The 17,343-nt window shown below is 41.0% G+C and overlaps 1 protein-coding gene across 4 annotated transcripts in view; it reads left to right on the top strand.

Moving 5' to 3' along the window:
- The window catches only part of KCNAB1 (potassium voltage-gated channel subfamily A regulatory beta subunit 1), a 379,428-nt gene that overhangs the window by 131,418 nt on the left and 230,667 nt on the right, over positions 1-17,343 (top strand). The window contains exon 1 of one of the 4 annotated variants that reach the window (XM_036997861.2): positions 11,422-12,473. The exons of the other annotated variants lie outside the window; for them this stretch is intronic. Coding sequence (XP_036853756.1) covers positions 12,253-12,473 — 221 coding nt within the window. The 5' untranslated portion in view covers positions 11,422-12,252. Of the gene's footprint in view, positions 1-11,421; positions 12,474-17,343 lie in introns of those variants that run through there. 4 annotated transcript variants of the gene reach the window in all.

Here is a 17,343-nt window from a genome sequence, read left to right as displayed (position 1 = left end):
TGGCCATTTAAGTATTTTGCATTTCTATATAAATTTTAGATCTTATCAAGTTTTACAGCTGAGATTTTGATCAGAATTATACTGAATTCTAGATCAGTTTTGGGAGAATTGCCATCTTGACAGCATTGACTATTCCAATCTGTGAAAATGAATATTATTTAGATCTTCTTTAATTTCTTAACAATGTTTTTTACTGTTCAGTTACAAGGCTTGCAGTTCTTTTGTTAAGTTTATTTCTAAGTATTTTATTCTCTTTGGCATTGTAACTAGGATTATTTTCTTAATTTTTAGTTGTTCATTGATAGTATATAGAAATACAATTGATTTTTGTATATTACTCTTATATTCCATGGCCTTGCTAAATTCATTTAGCAGTTCTAGTAAACTTTTACTTTTTTGTTGATTTCCTTCTTTTCTGTTAGATATTTTAATTCCTTTCTTGATTTTTAAAAATTATTTCTGAGTTATTTTCTTTCTGATTGTTTTAATGATTACAATATTTACTTTAACTTATCACAGTTGACTTCAGAAGAAAATTAATTTTAAATTAAAATATAGAAATTTTGCTCCAAAATCATTCCAAGTTCCATTCATTCCCATCCTTTGTACTATTTTATATATATATACATATATATATACATGTACTTAAATTATATATACAATATATATGCATATGCATACATATCTTTATATTTCAAATCCCAACAATGTTATGATTATTAATTTGTGCAGTTATATCTTAATAAAGCAAAACATTTTTTATTCCCTGTAACTCTTGATTGATTTATTATTGTCAGATCTTTTCCTTCCATTTTGACCATTCTGCTGAATCAGTCCTCTGAATACTGCCTTAAATTGTTCAGGTTCCAAGCTTCCTTTATAATGAGAAGACTCAGTCCCTTTGTATTTAATGTCATTCCCTGCTCCTTGATGTCATCATGAGTCTCATAACTGGAATCCTCTGTTCTCATAACTGAGGCTTGAACTCAAAATCTGACTGGCTCTTGAGCTGCTCTAGTCCTAGACCATGTAATGCTGTGCCTACCAGATGCCAACAAATACTATCACTGACTGGTGGTTCAAGCTTTTACCAAGAGAAATGTATCCATTAAAAATTTGGAGGTACTCTTGATCAGGAAAATGGTAGAAATAATAGCAAACCAATCATTTCTTGGAGTTTTATCTTTGCCTTGCTATTTCTGCCTCAGAGCTTCCCTCCTTCTTGTGTTGTTACTGTCTCTTTTTCCCAGGTAGTCCGTGTACCTTTATCTCACCATCCCTGGGCCAACGCTCCCTCCAGAAGGCCCTCTGATTTACTGGGCCATTCCATTCTCACCATGGGCATGTGATCAATGATCCTTTCATGTGGGTCTGTCCAAGTGTGGTCTCTGTCCCTGAGACACTGCTGTTGTTCCTGGGCCAGGAGGTTCTGTGTTCAGCATGGGCAGCCTCACTGTCACTTATTTAATCTATGAGAATTCATCTTGTTCCTCTTTCTTTTCTTCCATCAAAGAAATCACTCTCAGATGAGAGCTACTCAAACCCATGCTCTGGTTCAGTCCATGCTCTCTTGGGCCATTTCGTTATATTTGTTGCTCTCTTGTCAGACCGGAAAGCAAGTCCAGTCCACTGCCTTCTCCTCCCCTCATCAGTCCCTCATCCTCTTCCCACTTAGCCCATACCTTCCCCAGACTGACTGTAGTCAGTTGACTGGTAGTCCCTAAAAAGATATGTCTACCTCCTAATCCCTGAAACCTGTGAGTATTACCTTATTTGGAAAAAGTATCTTTGCAGATGTAATGAAGTTACAGATATTGAAATAAGGTCATCCTGGCTTACTCAGGTGGGTCCTAAATCCAGTGACAAGTGTCCTTGTAAGAGACAGAGGAGAAGACACAGACACATGGAGGAGAAGGACTTTGAAGGTGAGGTCAAAGGGTGAGGTGATGCGGTCACAGGGTGTACCAGCTGCCACCAGAAGCTGGAAGAGGCAAGGACTGGACTGTTCCCCAGAGCCTTTGAAGGGAGTATGACCCTACTGACACCTTGATTTCAGACTTCTGGCCTCCAGAATTCTGAGAGAATACATTTCTGTTATTTTAAACCACCAAGTTTGTGATAATTTGTGATGACAACCAGAGGACATTAATGCACTGACCTTTTCTCAAAACTGACTGACCACCTCCCCGTGGACTTCAGTCAGCAGATTATGCTCAAGCTTTTTGTCTCTCTTCAAATCTTTCCCTTCATTTGATATTATCTAAAATCCTTTTCCTTTTCTCTGTCCCCTCCTTACTCCTACTCTCTTGCTGATATTTCCTAACATCTACAGAGATACCATATTGCATTATTCCCTTCTTTTGTTTCATCACCATGGAACTATGTAAAATACAAGTAGAAGACAGGGCAAAGGCTAGATGCAGAATACTGGGGACAAATCACAATTATTAGAGATGGCTCAGAAATTTTAACATAGAGATTTGATTTCTATATAGCAGATTTCCGCCCAGTTCTGGTACTGCCCCAGAGGTTGGTATAAGTTCACGTATTCAGCCAATGGGAATTAATAAAACACTTTCTGCATAATTATGCGATAGATTTGAGACATGTCCTTTTCTCCTAAGGAGCTCAACTTGCACTAATTTGATTAACTCCATAGTAAACTCCCTTTAGCAGAGGCTAGCTCATAGGGACAACCTATGTCAACTAGGCATAGGTTGCAAGAATTCATATCATTATTACCAAAAATTCCTTTAATATTCCATATCCAGTTGTTACCATCAGACCACTCCTTGCCTGCCTCCCAAGCAGGAATCCAGAACAGAATATATAGAGAAACAAATAAACAGTGATTTGATTTGCTAAATTCTTCTCCACATCATTTCAGCAAAGCTTAATGGCCACATCCTGGATAGTCTGCTCCTGGACATTTATTTGTTAAAAAGTAAGCTGAGTCAGCTTAGTGACATTTACCCCAAAGTACTGGATGCTGCGAAATTAAAAAGAAAAGTCATTGGTCTTCATGGCAAGTATGCCTACAGGCCCTCATTGCTTCAGCATCATTTTTTTTTTTTCTGTGTATCACATTTTTTTTGTTCCGTAATATAAAAGTAATAAGTACTCACAGCAGAAAATCATATGCTATCAAAATAAAGGGAATACCAATTATCCATAGTTCTACCACCCACAGGTAACAACTGATAATATTTGAGTCTATTAGTGATAATTTCTCATTATCCACTATACCAAATATATTTGGGCAGATCTCTTCAGTTCTTTGCAGATAGACAGTTTTTCCTTCTGTAAACATTGGCTCAAACTCTACATGTTATTTTGTGAACTGTTTTTGTTTTTTTTTAGCTCTCAATGCATTCTGAATATTTTCCCATCATCTTTCTGTTGGAACTGGCAGTAAGAAGTATCGTTCTTCCATTAGCAGGTTTTACTCACGGCTGGCTGATTCTGGCAGCCTCTGACTGGTCTTCCTGCCCTGAGTCTCTTATACTTCCAAATCACCCTAGTGGTTTCCAGATGGATATTTCAAAAATCCACTACTGCAGGTTTCAAGACATTTAAAAAAATATTGGTACTGCTTAACACTCTTTACCCCAGACCAGACTTCTTGATCAACTTTCTATCCTCAAATCTCTCCCAACTGCCCTGGGGAGTCTTCACCAGACTTTTATCCAAAGCTGTCCTCAACGGACTCCAGTTGATTTAGGTTCATTTGTTTTGCATCACTTCTTACATAAATCTTCTCAAGTAAGGTTCCATCCAGAATGGTTTTCTCATTATCCCCAAATCAGCCCCCCAAAGTCCCTATCTTTGCTTTTACTTCTTCTTCTGCTGGTACCACTTCTCTCCCCGATTCTCTCTCCTTGCCTGGGTTTTACTCTGTCCTTAATGCCCAGATCCTTTCTGACGCCACCATAGTTTCTCTAACTGCCCCAACCCCCAGAGATCTCTCCCTCTTTGTCTGGTGTGTGTATCAGCTATAGCACTAATCTCAACATATGGGGGAGGCAGCTGGCCGTCGGCACTTTCCCCAGCCAGCAAGGGAGCCTGATGAGCAAGGGCTGAATCCCCCACCTCTGCCTCATCAGGGTGTAGAACTTAGCACGTGAACGATGAAAAATGCATATTGTTGTGGTCATCAATGCATGATGGTGGCAAGTAATTGATTTCAGGATAGATAATACACAAAAAATAAAAGACAAATGAACAAATGTAACTTGAAAGCATGAGGTGACTGACACATGCTTTGAAAAGTATCCAACTATAAAAAAGCAATAGCAGCATCAATAACACCCACCTCAAAACTACGCATGGAAAACTAAAAAACACAGGAACTAAGAAGATATCAACAAAAATGTAGTAAATTGGAAATCTGGATTGAGGTATGGCATTTTTCTTCCCTTCTTGCTTCCACGGGTGTCCTTTTAGATGAATCTGTGATGAGATGATAATAGAAAACATAACTAGAAAAATTTATTTCATTTTACTTACAAGAGGAATACATGTGCATGATAAAGAATTCAGACAATGCAGTATTTGATAGAGCATAAAGTGAGTTCATTTTAAATGTGATGGAAGCTCATGGTTGGGGGGCGCTCTCCTACATTAACTCTCTGTGATCTGCCAAAAGGGAGGACTTACATGAGAAGGAATCTCATAGGATCTCAGGTCTGCTCTTTTAACAATACCTCTCCTTTGAAAATGAATGGAATAAAGGAGTGAAAGAATGTATCTTTTATAAAAAGATATTACAAGGTAGAGTGACGTGTGTAATAACGGATTTTCTCACCCCCAAAAGACCAACAAATTTGAACTGAAACAAGGGAATTTTAACCCATTAGTGTATTTTTGAATAGACCTTTATGTTGCTTATTTTTCTCAGCTCCATCTGGCCAGGATGACTTCATGTCCGAAGCTCTTCTGGAATCTGATTCACTTCGCATTTTTGCAAGGGGGAAGATTAATTCTTATGTAACCCTACCTATAGCGTACTTAGTTGAGAGCCCAGTTAATTTAAATGCTTAACAAAGGCTGATTTTTTTTCCCCTTTCCTCTGGAATGTGATAATGAATATAGAAGCCTTTGAAACAATTCCTGGCACATAGTGGGTGCTCAAAAATCTTTCTCTCCCTCCCGCTCTCTCTTCCTTCCCTTCCTTCCACAGCATTTTAGATTTAAATTGCTGTGAAATCAGTTTATCATATATTATCTTAGAAATCATTATAGTTCATCAATTCCTTGAAGCACATATTTTTCCTTTGCTGAAATTGTGACATGATTTCTAATTGCTGCTGGTTAGGTGGCCATCATTGGTCAACAATGCCTATCAGTGTGCATCACAACCTTCAGAGTAGATATCAACAGTGTGGAAAAAAAATCCCGAAGACAATCATTGGGCATGGTTTTAAAAAAAATGCTGCATTACTAAAAATCACTGGAAAGACTGGACATTGATGACTCTGAATAAAACATCCAGAAGCATCAGATTCTGAATATGAATACATTTTAGGAATACTTTAGCCAATATACTCCCCTTATTTTTTCCTTTTAATGTCTGTACAAGAGTGAAGTTTTGAGCAGAAAAACCTACCTGTTTAAAAAGACTCTTTCAATAAATTTAAAATTAAATTTTTAAGGAATAAAAAACACTGTGTTATAATTAATTTACCACAGTTTTTATGTTAGTGTACAAAATAATGATGTATCTTATGCTTAATGGTTTCATGAAATACAGTAATTCTAATTATCTTTGAAAACAAACTCTCTCTGAGTTAAGCTCTTTAGGGAAAGCTTTTAACCAAAGACATGGAAAATATATCTGACCAGCTTGTTCCATTAGAAGGCAATGACGGAAATTACACTAATGGATAATAATTTAGGAAGAACTAATGACATTTGTAAAAAATGAACAGACCATGTATTCCTGTTTCCTCCTAGCTCTTTGCATCCAGGTTCCAGACAAGCTTATGAGAAATTACCTACCATGAAGAGGCGTGAGCAAAATAGTCTGAATAGTGAATTTCCTATTTTTTCATACTTGCTTCCTATTCCACTATGGGCACCTTGCCTGGAATATATAATGTGATGGATAAATATTGGAGATCTTGATGATACATCTGATGTGTCAGAAGTTTCAAATTAAAGTATTTTTTAGTGATGGTGGATATAGTTTAAGTGATTATTAAAAAGCTTAACTATCCTTTGATTATGTTTTGGTTTTGGACAAGTGGTGGGTGGTGTGAGGATATTTATATTGAGCCTCTCCTCTGAGCTTCCTGGCAGAGGTGCTCTGGTGAAACATTTCTTCCAGGGAAGCAGAAGGGTAGACATCTGGAAGTTTCTTCTGTTCGGCAGAGGCTTGAGTGTTTCCAATTTGGTCTCAATGTTACTTTCTCTGTTTTTCCAAAGCCTGTGCTCATGCAAATGGAGGGCCATGCTAATGTTCATGGCTGGTTCAGTTTGTCAGAATATAATAAACTGTTCTCCCAAACCATGTGTTAAGAATTTCTGATAAATAGCAAACTCTTACCCTAATAGTTCCTCTTTTAATCACAAATAATAGGCACACAAATTGGCTTGCCATCTGTACACTTGCATGCTTAACATTCCTTGGATATTAGCAGATTCTTTTCTGTTTTGAATGAATCTAGTTTTGTCTGGCTGTATAACTGGATATTTCCTGGCCCCTGCTGGCTTTGGTTTCCAGTGGAATATAAACCATAGTTATCAGTGGGCTCAACAAAAAGCATTTGGTTTTGACTCGAGTTGTAAGAAATCAAAGAAATCAGAAATTTTCCAGGTAATTGGGAAAAAATTTTATTGAGCAATGGATAAAGTATTATGAAGTATTTGAAAAGGTTGATAAAAGGCATTCACAAAAGCTATCAGCATGGATGACTTAATTGTTCTGAAATTGTTATGCTTTTAATATTGAATTTCTTTCCCTCACTCACAAGAATGGAGCTTCTTTTAAATTATACTCATAAAACAACACTATTCAAAGCCTTTCCACAAGGAAGCTCTTGCAGTGAGGAGCAGTTTGCTCCATGGTCCAGAACCAGCCTCCAGAGGCAGGCTACCCTAGGTAAGTCGCAGCTGTGCCGCTTCCTGCCAGGGCCACCAGGTGCAAGTTACTGAACTCCTGTGTCTCACGTTTCCTCATCTGTAGAGTGGGGTTGATAACATAGCACCCCCCACCATGGGACTGTGCATGGATTAATTGAGAAATTATGTATAAACTGTTCTTAAGAGTTCCTAAAATATGGGAAGAGCTGTATAAGCGTTACTGCTGTCAGTGATGGCTGAGGTCTCCTGCTGAGTTTGTCTGAGAGGAGATCAATGACTTTCTGACAGTCCTGCCTGTAATAAATTGAGAAGTATACTTAGCACTTACCAAGTGCCTACTGTGGGTCAAGCACTATTTCAGGCAATTCACACAATCATCAGGAGAGACATGGGCTTGCATTGTTTTTTCCCATGAGGGTGATGAGGCCCAGGGAGATTGAGCATGGTGCTCAGTGGTACATGGGAAGGAAGGGGAAGCTCTGGGATTCACTCAGCTCCAGTGGACCCGACACCCTAGAGGACTTTCACATTACCGTGAAGACTCAATGATGAGCATGAGAAGATAGGATGCAAGTTAAGTAGGTCTGTTCCTACTAGGTCTCTGTCACCATGACCTAGTGACCCTTTGACATTAATGCCAAAGAATTCCAAACATCAGCTAATGAACAGAGACCAGCTAAGACCCAGGCAAAATTGTGGAGTAAGAGATCACTTGGCCCTATGTAATCTTGTAACCTCCATCTCTCTCTGAAAAAATATCTCATGGAATCTATAGAACAAGAGAGGCAATTGGACATAAACATGTGTCCCCCTCCCATCTCAGGTGAGGGCAAAGAGGTATAGAGAGCTCTGGTGATTCTTGAGGTCACAGGCGAAGTGAGGAGCTGGTCTGGAACCCAGGCCTTGGCCTGCAGGGTGCAGGTGTATCTCCACCCACTCATGATGCTTCTGAGATTGCTGATTCTGGATGCCTAGGATCAAGCAAGCCCTTAAAAAGAGCAAACTGGCAGAATAAGGTCATTAACAGCAAGGGAAAATACTAGAAGTGTCTTGAAAACCACCACATCTTGTATCAAGAGTCACCATGTAGAGGCTATATGACTTTGTGTAAAGGAATAAATAAATTGTATTTGCAGCTCTTCTTTGGAGCACATTAGTAATGTTGGCTCAGGATGTGTATAGTGGAACCATAACGATCTTCACTGTGATCTAATAGTGATTTTCTGGAGCATCTTCTTTAGAAAGCTCCAATAGTTTCTCTTGACCAATACTATAAGAATTAAAGTAAAAACAAACAATATTTATCTCTGTATTAATTTGGTAGGTTGCCATAACAAAATACCATAGATAGGGTGGATGAAATAATAAAAATTAATTTTTATTTTACAATTCTGAAGGCTAGAAGTCCAAGATCAAGGTGTCGGCAGACTGATTTCTTCTGATGCCTCTCTCTTTGGCTTGCAGGCGGCCATCTTCTCCCTGTGTCCTCACATGTGTGTGTGTGTCCTAATCTCCTGTATTGTAAGGATACCAGTCACACTGAATTAGGGCCTTCCGTAAGGACCTCATTACCTGTTAACCTCATTTTACCTCAATTACCTCTTTAAAGACCCTACCTCCAAATATAGTAACATTCTGAGATACTTCCTGGGGGTTAGGACTTTAGTGTATGAATTTTAGGGGACCCATGTCAACCCATAACAATATCCACATCTCTATCTCTAATCTCTCTTTATACCTAATCATTTGTAGGTCTTACTTGAACCTGAAATACTAACAGTGAGAACCCCTCCAAATTCTAGTGTGTGACAATGAAAGGATACATATTCCAAGTCTAAATTCCCCAGCTTAATTAGCACGTGGCCCATTAGCACAAACATATCAGGAATGAGCATTCTCACAGCCAGTTGTTATCTAACTTCCCTGGGCCTAAGACCTACTGCTCCATTAGTGCTGGGAGGGGTGAGCACAGCCGGGTAAGTCACTAAGCGGCCGGCTGGCTGTTGGCAAGCCCATGTGGCATCGGATCTGAAGAGGCACCCTAGGGGCAGCAACGAAGAGGCTTGCATTGCAGGCTTCCTGTGGTCTCCTCCTTCGATTCTCCCTGAGACATGTGCCAAAGGCTAGGACACTTGTCTGTACACAAGAGGTGCAGCTGTGAATGTGGGACAGTTATTCACTCCTTTTGAGTAAGTAGGCTGTGCAAAACTAGAACATGCAGGATTTTCTTTTTCTTCCTTTCCTTCTTTTTTTTAAGGCATCAAGTTTATCCAAGAATTTGGCCTCTTCTATCTCCCATCCACTTGTCTTCCCCTTCCTCTGCTTCCTTATCTCCCTCTCTCAATTGTTTATAGAGTAAGGGACTGCTATGCACAAGGCAGTCTGCTTGGTCCTGTGGGGGATAAAAAGGTGACTCAGAGGTGCCCTGCCTTGCATGTTTTATTCTGATAACCTATTCCCTGTTCGACTTTTGGTTATGCTTTCAGGCATTGCTCTGCTAGCTCTTAGCAACCTGAAAGGCACTCTGGCTAACAGTGTCCACGTCCCCTGCACCCTCCACGCTTTCCCTCCTCCCTGCAGGGCAGCAGCACACTTACCTCTGCCCTTAGCCACCCTCTCCAACCTCCTCCCACTCAGCCAGTGCCCAAGCCACTGGTTCCAGACCACCTGGCTCTGTGGGAATCCCCAGGCTCCATCTTGCCTCTCAGGCTGCTTTATTTTCCCCTTTTTCTGCACTGTTCCTTCTGATTCCTCCCACTTCTTCCTCTTCTCACTTTGACTCTTTTCCTGATTTGCATTGATCATCTCCGATGAGCCAGCTTAGTGTGAAAAAATAAAGGTTCTAATGATCTGCTTCCTCTCTGCCCACTGTTACATCTTCCGGGGAACAAAGATACGCTACAAGAACCTCTTCCTTGTAGTAAACAGAAGGCAACCTGGGTTCATTTGCCTCTTTCCACAGCCTCACCCCATCTGCAGTCAGGGACTTCCCAACCACTGAACAGTAGGCAGTATATCTATTTTTAAAGGAGGGGAGGGAAGGGTATGGAGGGTAAAGGATGAGATTCCACAGTGTGATTTCAACCTTACCTGCAGGTAATATGTTAAATATTAAATATGTTAAATAAAATGTTAAAATTCATATCCGGAATAGAATACAAAACAGGCACATACTCTACTTGAAAATTTCATTTCTACAACTTAGTTTGTCTGGAAAAAAAATGGTCAGATCAGCTATTTTTTATCACAAAGACAGGGCCAGTGTGTGTGTTCTCCCCACACCTGCCAATACCCCCGGGAAGATAGCCTCCCTCCTCTCTGGCTAATCAAATTTGTGCTCCAGGTGAAGTCCCACCCCTCTATGAGGGCTGCTGAGCAGCCCTAAGTTCCTTGCGGTCCAGACTCTGACTGAGCCACCTTTGTACCCACCACAGTAAGCAGTCAGGTATCTCATGGGGACTCAGTAGACGGGTGGGGAATGAATCAAAAAGAACTTTCTCCAGCTTTCTGTAACCATTCCCCCCCTTAACTTCAGTGGACTTAGAATTGGTACCACTCACTTGAACAATGATGTGCTTCTGACATAATTAATTAGCCCCTTTAAAATGGGATGTTTGGCCTTCCCACACAGATTGCCAATTCCTTGAGAGAGTATTTCATTTTTTTCTCCATATTTTTCTTTTCTGCATAGTAAAGAGATGGTGCCCATAAATACTGAACATTGTTCCCTTTTGCGTAAGTCCATCTATAAAAGGAGTCAGGCTTCCATGCATTTCAAACGGAGAGAGAAATTATCAACCAACTGGTGCTTAGTTTAGGTCAATCACATTTATTGAGCAGTTGCTTTGCGCCTGACACTGAACAGGCAGTGTTCTTGCCACACGCGGATTCAGAGTGGACAGGGGTGCTTTGCTGTCCTCCAGCTCCCTAGCCTGGACCCTCCTGGGAGGTGCAGTGGACCTGCTGTTCACCTAGTGCAGCTCCCTTCCTGGTGTTGCCCAGTTGCTGCCCCCTGCCCCATCCTTGGCCCTCCTCTGGAAGCTAGAATAGACTATTTCAGGAGCGGCTGTTTACTCCTCTTGGTGCCCGGGACTCTGTCCTGCACCCTTGACTCCGAAAAGTCTGCACTGTGGCTTTTCAGGAAACTTCAAACTTATCTGCTTAAGAAACTACGTGCCAAGGGACGACGAACCCTGGCAAGGCAAATAACAGGGATTTCAAGTTGTGTTTGAGCAAGCCAGTCAGAGCATCTCCGTGTTAACTCACTGGCACGTTCCCTGGCTGCAGCACCCCCCACCCCCTGCCTTCCCCCAATTCCAGCTGTTGTGCTGCAGCAGGATTTGGTCTGAGTCAGGGCAGAGCCCCCGTTATGCGCTGTACTCCAGCTTCCTTACAGCGAGAATCCGGTCAAAGTGATCCTTGCCCATCCGTCCACACAAAGGCAGGGAGCTTTTTAAAGGGACCCGCCTGCTCCTCGTGCAGCTGCAAACCCTTGTCCGGGTGAGCTCGGCCACCGCGCTTTCGCCTGAAAATGAGTGGGGAGGGGTCTTGAGAAGCCCCCACCTCCAGGAGAGGGATGGACAGCGAGCTGACAGCCTGAGTGGATGGAGACCACTGGTCCCCTGTGGGCCGGCTTGCCATTAGCTGCTGCTTGGGATGCTCTGCGCGCCGGTTGAGCATCCTGCCTGAGGTCCAGAGGGTGCTGGCTGCGCATCCTGCGGTCTGCCTGTGTGGATCTGAGCCATCGCCCGGCAGCGAGCCCGCATTCAGACGCCGCGGACCGCTCCCGGCGGGGCTGCGTGCAGTCAGCACGAATGCTCAGCTCTAGGCGTCTGCAGAAGCCTCCCGACTGCATGGATTTGGCTGTTTAATCAACCGAGACTACTGCCCCGGAAGATTTGCGAGCCGGATCGGCGCTCCAGCTGCCGTGACAACTTCAGGACCGGCTGTTTACTCCTCTTGGTGCCCGGGACTCTGTCCTACACCGCAGTCGCTCCTGCCACTTTCCCGGCTGTGAAGCCGGCCAGCCGCGGGGACTCCTCTGACAGCACCCCCAGGAAGGGGGAGCCACGAGGGGTTAAAAGAGGAGCAGACACCCTCCCAACTGCTCAGCCTCTCGTGACTGCCTGTGCTCTGGGTTCTAAGAGGGACCGTGCGCTGCCCGGGGAAGCAATGCAAGTCTCCATAGCCTGCACAGAGCACAATTTGAAGAGTCGGAATGGTGAGGACCGACTTCTGAGCAAGCAGAGCTCCACCGCCCCCAATGTGGTGAACGCAGCCCGGGCCAAATTCCGCACGGTCGCGATCATCGCGCGCAGCCTGGGGACGTTCACCCCTCAACATCACATTTCTCTCAAAGAGTCCACCGCAAAGCAGACTGGCATGAAATATAGGTATGGATCTAAGATTCTCTCTGTCCGGGGTTCCCGTCTTTATGCAGGTGGTGTGGAGACAGTCCATCGGTTTTGAAAAGTGACTTAACTCGTCGGTGGGTTGCTTAATTTAGAATTCTCAGGTGTCTCTAAAATAGCTCCGTTGGAGGGTGGAAAACCCGAGGTGGTTATGTTCTGTCGTGTGTACAGGATTTTTAAAAACGCAGCCCATGTTGTATGTTCTAACTTAAGGAGCTGTATGAATTCCAGTCTGCCGAGAATAACACAACTGCTGGAAAGAGGTATTGAGATCAGGGTAGCCTTTCAGAGGCAAATATGTTTGTCTTGTTTTATGGGGCAGATTGTAGTTTCTGTGATTACACAATAAAAAATAGTTTCCCATCTAGTACTGCATTCTTGTCTTCTGAAAGACCAAGGTAACAAATGGTATGCAGGCTTTTAAGGAAGTTTTGTTGCATGAATTAACATTTATAATGTGTAATTAGTTTGAACACTGGCATATTTAAATCTAAACTATTGCTTTCAAGTAAATGTAGATCTTGTGAAATGTGGGGGAAAAGTTAATTGTAATACTAATACTTTCCTCATACAATTTTTTAGCTCCCTTTTCCTCTATGTCATTTTTCCACAGTTGGAAATTTTCCTAGTTGTTGTTGATGTTCTCTTTAATAAGGAATGACTTAAATTTGTTAAGCAGAAAATTTCATTATTCAATTATGTGGCTCCTGCCTCCCTATCACATCTGTCTTGGTGCTTCTAATCTCTAAAAGTGTTTGCAGCTATAGAGGAGAGAAGCTAATGAAGCATCTTCCAAGGGTTTTGGTTACTCTAGTTTACAGATATGATTTTGCCAATTATTTATGTTTAGCTACCCCTCATCTTTGTTAGGAATCAGGCTTTAGGATTGAAGGAACTCAGTGAAGTTAAAATAATGCACACCTAAGACTCTGTTTCCCATGTGGGGTTTCTGAAATAAGCATTTAAACCAATTTCTATAAATTTTCTCCCTGAAAAAGTTTCCTTGCAGAGTTATAGGCAAGCTCCTAATTGTAAAAATGTCAAGCACTATTGTTCGATTTATTTTTAAACATTAAGAAAGAAAGCCATGAGTTGGAGTTGGGGGCACTGAAACCCATAGCTAGAGACCTTTGCCCCAGCTGCAGTATGATGCCAGCAGCCTAAGCAGGCCGCTCCTTGATATATCACCTGAGTACCTCTCCTTTCTCGATGCTTCCATGATGGAGAGGGGCTCCACAGGGCCACTTGTCTGTCCGAGATGCAGTGTCAAATGCACTGATGTTCTCCCTTGTTGCTGCTGTGGCGCACCCAGCGCCTGCCCTGTGGCCGTGGCCCTGCTTTGCATGCTGCTCAGCAGCTGCGATGAAGAGTTGCTGCCGCCTTCCTTAGCAAGGCCCCCAGGAATGGAAAGGGGCACTAGGGTTAAGGCAGATCACAGAGGTGGTTTGAACTGTGGTCCAGCAATCTTGCAGCACCATGAGCTTTCTTTTTGTAAACCAGAAAAAAGAAAAAGTAACACAGTTCATTTCTTATGATAGAATTTCATAGTTGCTTGAAGATCATTGTATCAAAAGAGTTTGGGCTTTATGAAGGCTTTCAAAAGGCAGAGGAGTAGTACCATTAAGGTTTCTCTGGTAATAGTTAGAGCTTAGATCAGATTGGATGAAACTTGTCTCTCTTTACCAACAACTCAGTGTCAATTCACTTGAGCACCTTTCATTGATGGCAACTAAGGAAGGCTATTTTCCCGCAAAAAGTTATCCATTTCAGGTCTTCAGTATACTTTGAATTATTTGTTGTTTATGGTGACTGGACAAGACATCTCACCTCCACTCTCCTTCTTTTTCTGAACCAGTCCTTCTATGACAAGCAGGTGGTTGTGTGTGTGTGTGAGTGTGACTTAACCCCTCTCTTTTTCAAATTCTTGTCAAAATGATCTTTAAGAAATAGGTTATGAGATTATTCCAAATATACACTAAGACTTTTTAGAATTAGAGAGAGAAAGACAGAGGAAGGAGGGAGAGACTAATTTATAAAAAAATGATAAAAATATTTTTATTAGTCAAATGATCTTCTCTTTGACATTGGTGCCATCTACATATAATGTGCATGCATGGATTGTTTATTAATGATAACAAATAACAAGAAATTCAAAAATAATTGGGAGGTAATTGGCTTGGGTAAACGATCAGGAGAATGCCTAAAGGAACTATAATGGTAAGTCAATAGCTAATTGTGTTTATAATAATATTCTCATCCTTGAAAGTGATTTCTATAGGCATAGCTTAATCTGGGATCCATTAAGTCCTCTAGAAAACAAAAAATATTGTCTTTTTGCTTATCTTCTTAGGGAGAGGAAATGTATCTTCCTATGGAGATGACAACAGTTTTCATCAGAATTCATAAAGTGTCTACCACTCAAACTTGATCAAAAAGCAGTGTTACAGAGTGAATAGGTATTCATTTAGTGAACAGACATTTATTGAACACCATTCTGTACCAGGAACCCTGTGAGAACTAGGTACAGAAAGGTGCAGAAACTAGGCAAAGTTTGGGGCTTACATTCAGGTTGGGGAAAGGGGCCATGAGTGAGGAAACAAACATGAGTAATAACTATCTATTGTGAGCCATTCTTACGGAGGCTATATTTTGGGGGGTGATAGTCATGCCTGCCTGGATCAACTTAGTTTTTCCATTTTGAGGCTACCATCTCTGCTTTGGTTCCAGTATTGTTACATCTTTGGGAATGAGTAATTATCTCCAAATCTGCCACCAATTTGTCTCATCTTAGGGGCTTCTTTCAGGTTCCAACCCTCCTAGAAGGTGCTGCCTGGCCATCAAGGACCTACTTATAACCCTGATACCCAAGTTACTAATTTAATGCCTTATGATTTTTAAAGCCCAATTCATATCCTAGCCTATGGTTGCATCCATTAATCAGATTTTAGAGAGAATTAATATGCACTTGTGGAAAGCATCTGAATTCTGTAAGAATTAAACACTCAAAGCCACCCTTACCGTCACATCACCATTGTACAAAAACCTTGCATAAAATTAGCTATTGTTGCAAGATTTAGGATGAAAAATAATCCATCAGAACAATCTGCTGTTGTCAGGCCAAGAAAGCAAGATTCCACCTAGAGTTTATCCTGAGGACTGTTATATGTAAATAACACAGGACTACTGCACTTTATAGTTTTTACACCTGTGCTTTGTTAATGCATGAGAGTTCCTTTATTTTACTTTTGCATGTGTTTTCAATCTCAGAGTTTGTCACATTGTATTTGAGTTTGACATATACTCAGCAACCATACATGATAGATGTAGATACATACATAAACCTTTCATCCTAAGAAAGTCACATCACTCAGAAGTTCAGCTACTAGCATTTGACATGGTCTCAGAGCTTTCATCATTCAAAATTGAGTACATTTGTGCTGATAATCTACCCTACCCCCATTCTAAATAATTTGAATATTGAGAGGCCCAATTTCATCAAAAAAATTTTTGTTAACATTCATGTCAATGAAACCTTGTGCTATATAGTTGCATTAAACATGCTTTGAGACTCAAGATAATTTTTTATAAGAAGCAGTATTGTCTGAGCAGTAATCTTTAAATTCCACTAAAGACTTCTCTTTTTTCCAATTTTTTAGGTTAACTACATTTCATCATTTTTGTAATAATTTAAGACAATTTTAAAAATAAATACAGGTTCGTAAGAGTTTGAAAAAAATTCAGAGAATTTCTGTGTATCCTTAATCCAGTTTTCTCCAGTGCACAACTATAGTACAACAGCAAAACTAGTAAACTGACATTGGTATAATCCACAGCATTCAGATTTTGCCAATTTTACATGTATTCGCATGTGTGTATGCTTCTGCCTATGCAATTTTATCATGTCTAGAAGTTTGTGTAATCACCACCATGAGTAGGAATCAGACTGTTCCGTCACCACACAGCTCCCTCGTTGTACTGCTTCATAGCCACGTGCACATGGACTCATCCCTAATCCTTGCAACCATTAATCTGTGATCCATCTCTATAATTTTGAATCAAGAATATTATATAAATGGAATCATGTAGTCTATAATCTTTTGAGATTGACTCTCTTTTTTCACTTGGCATAATTCTTCTGAGACCTATCCAAATAGTTGTATCAATAGTTTATTCCTTTTTATTGCTGAGTAGTATTCCATAATATGGTTCTATAAGATTTTTTTTAAAATCATACATCCACTAAAGACAACCAGGCTATTGTCATTATTGCTGGCATGCATTAGATGACTACAAATTAATTGTTCAAAAATTCTTTCAGTGTTAGTCAGTAGCTCAGTCAATGAAATCCAAGCTACCTAACATGGTGCCTTTGATCCTTCATGATCTGGCTTCCATCATACTTTGCAGTTGCCACTCTTTGTTCTCATCTTTCTTTTGACCATGGAAGTACTTTATCAGAAGTACCTACTTGAGAAAGGCCTGCTCACAGCACCCTGAAACCTCTTGTTCCTTTACTTTACTTGATCAGTGAGGCAAACTCCTGTGCAACTTCCATGACCCACCTCCAGCATAACCTTCTCTGTGAACCTTCCCTCGCTCCATCCCATGCAGCATTAAATACTTGTTCTTTAATGCCTCTGCTCCAGCTGGTTCTTTCTTCTGTTATGGAAATTATTGATCACATAGTGTTGCTATTGTCTATTTGCATCTATGTCTTCTCCATCAGTCATAGCAGCTTGAAGTTTGGACTGCCTTCATCTCTGTAACCCCAGAGTCTAACTGGGCTTTTGGCATGTAAGAGTCACTCAATAAATGCTTGGAAAGTGAATGACTACTCATGTGGGGCACTGTG

This window comes from Manis javanica, chromosome 3 (assembly GCF_040802235.1).
Source record: "Manis javanica isolate MJ-LG chromosome 3, MJ_LKY, whole genome shotgun sequence".
NCBI classification, from domain to species: domain Eukaryota; kingdom Metazoa; phylum Chordata; class Mammalia; order Pholidota; family Manidae; genus Manis; species Manis javanica.
The sequence above is the reverse complement of the archived record's forward strand: the minus strand, read 5'-3'. Positions and strand labels throughout refer to the sequence as shown.